The sequence below is a fragment of the Photinus pyralis genome, unplaced genomic scaffold (genome assembly GCF_008802855.1).
Source record: "Photinus pyralis isolate 1611_PpyrPB1 unplaced genomic scaffold, Ppyr1.3 Ppyr1.4_LG8, whole genome shotgun sequence".
Lineage (NCBI taxonomy): Eukaryota > Metazoa > Arthropoda > Insecta > Coleoptera > Lampyridae > Photinus > Photinus pyralis.
The window spans coordinates 2813041-2819515 of record NW_022170819.1 but is presented as its reverse complement, the minus strand read 5'-3'; the positions used below and the strand labels follow the sequence as shown (position 1 = coordinate 2819515).

Genomic DNA, 6475 nt, shown 5'->3' with positions numbered 1-6475 from the left:
ATCTATCTGATCGCCTATTCAAACTTCTGGTATCACTTCCGGTTCAAACGGAAATCGATGCAACTTTTGTTTTTCAAATAATAATAATAATAATAACGTCTTTTATTAAATCATGCCACACACAATTTAACAGGGCGAAGTTCAGAAGTTGGGCTATTATAATGACAAGAACTCAAAATCTAATTGGGAAATGTACAGAAAATAAAGAATTACTTTGTAATGGGAAAAAATGCATAAATAAATTTATGAATAAATACAAAATGTATGAAAAAAAATATATTGGGTTATAAAATTTAAAATTTAACTCAACTCAAACGTTTGCCTAACAAAAACAATGTTATGGAGTGCCTTCTTCTTCGACATTGATGTTTTTTAAAATATTGCTTTATATATTATATAAGCGTTATATTTTTTAGAAATATTGTATGAAAATGATCTTTCATTTAATGTCGTTTTATGAATTGGGGATATAATAAATTAACCAATCTAGGATTATTACTAAATTGAATTTTGTTATATAAATAAACAGGCTCATTTATTGTTACCAATTTATAGTATAAGACCGTCTCATTGAATTGCGATATTTGAAAAGAGTAATGTACGAACTTCAACAAAGAACGGAGAAGTGCCTGACGGATCCTGATGGAATGAGGAACACTGTGAAGTACCTGAAAGTCTCTGCGTATTTTAGTAAAATATAGATAAGATATAGAAGGTGGTACTTACCCGCTTACATCTTACATGGAAAAACGATTCTAGTCTGAAAACGTTTAAGTAGAACAAGAACCAGTAAAAAGGGCTAATGACCTGAGAAGTTGATGCCCTCTAAAAAAAAAAAAGAGTAATCAATTTTCTATACGACAACATAAAATATGCATATGATTAATATACAAAAAAATAGAGAAATTCGTATATTTAGAAAATTTATGAAATTTAGCATGCCTTGCCCAGTAAGCTACCCGAAAATCCTTACATATCCAAAAAATATGTCTTCAATGTATAAGTGTATCGATTTCGTGTGTTACAATTTTTTATTGTAGTCTTTGCTCTATTTTTTGGAAGTTGGTCTACTATACCCCTATAACGTAAATTTAATTACGCGTTTCATTTATTTAGAATTAATTTATACTGAATGTACGAAACTACTTAAATAGAATGGCGTCGACTTCCATTAAACACAATTTCTAGAAAAATCACGGAACATTTTCGAAGTCAGTATATCCTCGCATTTGCTTTCGTTCCTTATCACCGGTGAGTATTCTTTTATCGACTTGATGGCGACTGGTGGCGCCCCGATGTCTTTGTTGATTCACAGAAACTACAGGTATCCTGATTTTACAACAATTTCCTGCATTCTGTCCAGGTGTAAGTTTTTGAGAATACATGCAACACGACAGTTTCGTATACAACCAGAAGTGCTTGTTAATTACCTTCGTCCAAACGCTTGCCTTTAGTATATGATAGTGTCGAACTCCTGAAGATTTATCTTAGCGCTTCTCCCTATTATAGTTACAAAGTTGCGAGGGCGAAAAAATGGCCAATTCTGGTGAACAAAATTCCAACGCCTTTTTGATCTGCAAATTTCGATGTCACTTCGTAGGTATACAAGGTGTTCCAACGAAAATATGTGGAGCAGAAGAACTCCTGAGGTCTAGAGAAAATATAATGTTTAATAAACTACGGTGTAGGCACTTTCTGTCATTGTAAATTTTTTATTAAAGCGCCGCTTAGTTGGAAATTGATCGCATTCATAATTAATAATTACCTGGCCGCTAACATGCCACATCTCAGGCATTCAGCCCCAAATAGAATCCACCTACAATTTACTGCGTATCAACACGCGTAGGTAGCGAACATCTTATATTAACGAGAAAATGAAACGTTTTTCATATACCGCATTAGGTCATTGTCGAAAGGAAGGGGGCGACAAACTAGAGCTTCTTTATTTATTTTGATCAATCATAGAAATTTTGCACCGACACACTTCGTCTTCAAGTACGTAGAATAGTTGAAACTGATTATTTCTATTGTTGCAGTACTAAACAATATCATATCGGTACTGATTTCACCGCAGCTCATTGCCGAGTTAACAAAACCGCAACCTCCACTAAGTCCAGAGGCCGTTAAAAGTATAATCGAAGATGTAACGCAATCCTCAATCATGCGTTTGGACACCAACAGCATGGCGAAACTGTGGGATTTAATCACAATGGTTTTCAAATGGCAAGTCACAATGACCACGGATATCATGGCGTTGACACTCCGGCACCTCTATGAAATCGAGACCTACCTCATAAATCCCGACACCCACCTTCAGCTCCACAGAGTACAAAACGTAGTGGAAAACTTCAACAAGATTTTCAACAAAAACGAAAAGGAGAAGCTGCACGCCGGCATCGTGGAGTGGCTGCAGAGCTTCAACGTCCGAGTCTCGCTCCTGCTGCGAATGGGGTTGCAAAACGAAGACGCGAGTTTCACCTCCAACAACAACAACGCCGTAGCGGAAGACATGCTGAAGAATTTGGGCGAGAACATCTACGAGGTGACGCAAAACGGCAAAATCCTGGAGCCGGACCCGCACGAAGAGGAAGAGGAGCGACTCGACAACAAAGAGCTGGAGGTGTTCGCGAACGAAATGCTAGGCGCTCGAAAGCTGAGCGCTGCGGAGAACGGCCCCAACATGAATTTGCACATTAACGAGTTCCAGCGCAAGGAGAAGGACGACATTCAGCTCAAAATTTTCGATAACATTAAAGTTTCGACGCCCGATGACGCTTTGAAGAAAATCTTCAGCGATTTAAACCTGGACGATTTTGAGGAGGATTCTTCTATGAAGGATGATTTGTTGGATATCATCGGATCTGAAACTGTCTAGTCACATTTTCAGCTTTGTTTATTGTGTTTTTGTTAAATTATTTATAATGCTAAGAATCTGTGTACTTATATTTGTTTATAAAAGTATTTTATAATGCCAACCAAGGGATTTTTCTCACAGCGCTAGAGAACTTTGTATCTGTTGAAAAATTGCATGAACGGATGATGGGGAGCATAAAAAAGCTACACGTACTGTTCGGTTATTGACCAACTTGCATCAAGAAAATGGAACAATGCAAAGGACTTATTTAAATTCGAAATCACTCCGTTGACTATAAGTACTTGCGTCTACAGAGTAAGTCGTAATTATTATTTTAGGTAAGGGGAGACATTCCGTTTACTAGCTGGAATTCTGGATGCAGGAGACTCAATCCATAATTTCAAGTGTCTATAAAAAAACACACATGGCTTGGTTCTTACAAAAATTAATCACCCGCTCAGCAGACAGCTTCGGCAAATTTTTTAAAAACGAAAACCTAGGAAAATCATGGCCCATTGGAAAGGGAGTAGAGCGTTTGCCGTTTTAAAGGTGAATTTGACTTTTTATGCAACCACATTTTTGGCTAATAATAAAATAATATTTTTGCAGTGAAATGGCACAGATACCACCCTCGCACTTGCGCATGCGTGATTCTGCCCAAGAGCTCCTTTTATATCTAAGAAAATGTGTACAAATTTGATTCCAATCGATACAGCCGTTAACTTGAAAATGAGAGTACAGCTAGGAAGACCGACAGAGCAAAACGTGTATTTCACTAAAAAAAACCTATTATAAAATTTTAAATTATTTTCCTTAGCACTAGAAGAGGATGGTGAATTGATGAGAGATCGTGAAAGATATCCTTGAACCAAATACTGGCTCCCAGACTTATGTTATCAAGTGTGTTCCTCTCGATCTAAGGGTTGGTTTACTGGTTGGCTACGTCTGGGATTTGTGAATTCACCATTCCAAATTCAACAGGAAATGCACTTTCTTTTGGAACTGCATGGCTAACTTGTAAATTTCCCACATATTTTGTTCAAATTTCTTTTAAAAACCTCAAATTTTCTGATTCCTCAGGATACTCTTTCTTTCCTGCTAAACTCTCTTGAAGCTCTCATACAATCCTCATCAAATTCCCCTAGTTTCTCTCTCATTTTTGTCTGAAACTAAAATTAAGCAACGATTTATACTGCACACTGCGTGAGATATGCTAAAAGACGCACAATTTTTAAAACATTCATACATGTATTCAATTTTTTAAAATATGCATTTATATGCAACTTTAAAATTGCATATTGGGCTCAAAAGCTCAATGTGCATTTGTATCAATTTTTAAAATTACATACTGGGCTCAAAAGACCAAAAAAAAATTAGTCATGCGTAAGTATCGTGCACACTACAATATTTATAAAAATGTGATTTAATTACAATTGAAATCCTTTGTGATCGTTCCAAAGCTTTTCATAAATAGATCAGATCCGAATAGATTTAAAGGCATCAAAAACTCTTAAAGATCCTTTAAGAAAAGACTATTACAGTTTGTGAATGACATGAAATTTGGAAAAAGATATGCAAGAAATTCACCAAATAGATTTCTAAGCATTCAAGAAGAGTGTTATATTCTCTGTTTCTATAAATAATGTTCGTAGGGTTTTTCAAAGAAAACGCCTAAGCAGTTTTCCAAAAATATTTTCGATTTCGAAAAAAGTCGTTTCCTTTGAGGATTACTAGTAAATGTCCAAAAAACATTTTTGTTTCGAAATGGAATTCTAAAAATCTTCAACAATTTTCTTTTCTAGTAATATTTTAGGGCAATTTCTAAGGGAGAGGATTACGAGTCAAATTACTAGGAAATTAAGCAAGTTTCTGAAAGAATTCTCTAGGATAAGTTCGAGACTATGTTAAAAAATGGTTGCTGAAGGTTTCAAGAGGATTTTTGGAATACTTTTAAAAGGAGTTTTCTAATAGGATCATGTGGACATAATAAGTAAAACTCATTCTAAAATTCCTATTAAAGTGTACCCGAGATTTATAGAAAAAATTTGAATTCAGAATTTGACGGATAAGCAACCCTATAGATCGCAAGGCAAAATTCAGACATCCCATCTCCTTCCCAATCAGCACATCACATTTTTTATCAAAGGTATGGGCGTATCTTAATTCTGACTTGAGGTTGCATATAACTTTTTGTGTTACCATTTCATCAACGTCCTAGCTGTTTTTGTTTGGTATGTTCACACGGCCTATTTTTGCAGGTGAAGTCAGAAGAATTCAAAGAGACAGAAAAATCCGAAGAATCTCAATCAATAAAAAAAAAACCTGCAGAAACCGAGAGCTGGAAGTATCCGAATTCACAAAATCTGAAGACCTTATAAATCTGAACTAGGCAAAATTGCAACATTGCATTTTATTGTGAAAGATATCAATTTTAACATATTCAAAATTCCCATTAATTCCGGCCCAGGAAATCAGTCAAAATCCTAGATGGCCGTTAAAATTTGTATTGTTCATTTAAACATTATTTATACTTTTATTTTCATATACAGGGCGGGCCAGTAGTGTGTGGACGGATCCTTGTAAAAGTGAAGTTCATGCTTTGGCATGGGGAGGAACCCTTAAGGCTACAAACCTAAAATATTTTTACTTCGTTCGAAACCCATTTACAGGGTGATTCTGTTTTTTTATGGTTTGAAAAAAATTGAATATCACAGTAATTGTCAATCTTAGTAAGCTGTGACTTTGTGGAATTACCTACCATTTAAATATTTCAAAACTAAATACCTAAATATTGAAATAACCGCCATTAAAAAAAAAAGAGTCAGTGTTTATATTTTTACTTTAATATTTGAATTTCAAACAATGTTTGGCAACGAGTAAATCCAAAGATCACAAATGGACGCCAAATTACAAATTGTTTGGCAAATTTAATTGAAATAACCAGAGCTGGGCAGTATTCGATTTTGTAAATACTTTTTTTAGTATTCAAATCAGTAGCAGTATTTGTATTTGTAACTTGGGGAGCAAGTACACATACTCGCAGAGTATTTATATTACAAAAACGTATAATACGCTTGATGTACAATCTTAATTACGCTCAAACATGTCGGGACACTTTCAAAAATCATAAAATAATGCCACTGCCTTGTATATATATCCTTAAATTACTTATTTATCTTCATAAAAACCGACACAAATTTAACAAAATAAGTCAAATTCACAATCACAACACCAGAGGTAAAAATAAAATCTTGATTCCAAAACACCAACATTCATTTTATTAAAAATCGCCGTTTTACACCGGTTCAGTATTATTCAATAATCTGCCTGAAACTCTAAAAAAAATGAACCACTCCCTTTTCAAAAATAGAACGAAACAGATATTACAAAATAATTCTTTCTATTCAGTAAATGAATTTGATGATTATATTATATCTCTAATAAAAACCTAATGACTGGATACACCTGAATTGTTAGTCCACAAATTTACTGTTGTCCATTCATGTTTTGTTTGTGATTTGACCTCTCAATCAAAATTTATAAACTAGAAACCAATTTCGAAAAAAAATTCAAAGGGCTGTAACTTTTGAACTAGTAGCCCAATCTTGGAACTGTTTGAAA

The 6475-nt window shown here is 34.5% G+C and overlaps 1 protein-coding gene and 1 long non-coding RNA gene across 2 annotated transcripts; both read left to right on the top strand.

Moving 5' to 3' along the window:
• The first annotated feature begins 596 nt into the window (after positions 1–596).
• Positions 597–3620, top strand: LOC116178294 (protein OSCP1-like). The gene is made up of 3 exons (XM_031497754.1): positions 597–659; positions 2009–3403; positions 3464–3620. Exons 1-2 carry the CDS (start codon positions 597–599, stop codon positions 2873–2875), a joined length of 930 nt encoding a protein of 309 aa, XP_031353614.1. The 3' UTR covers positions 2876–3403; positions 3464–3620.
• Positions 3621–4586: 966 nt separating this feature from the next.
• Positions 4587–5177, top strand: LOC116179388. Its single transcript, XR_004146997.1, has 2 exons — positions 4587–5000; positions 5113–5177. It is a non-coding gene; the product is annotated as an uncharacterized LOC116179388 (long non-coding RNA).
• The last annotated feature ends 1298 nt before the right edge of the window (positions 5178–6475 follow it).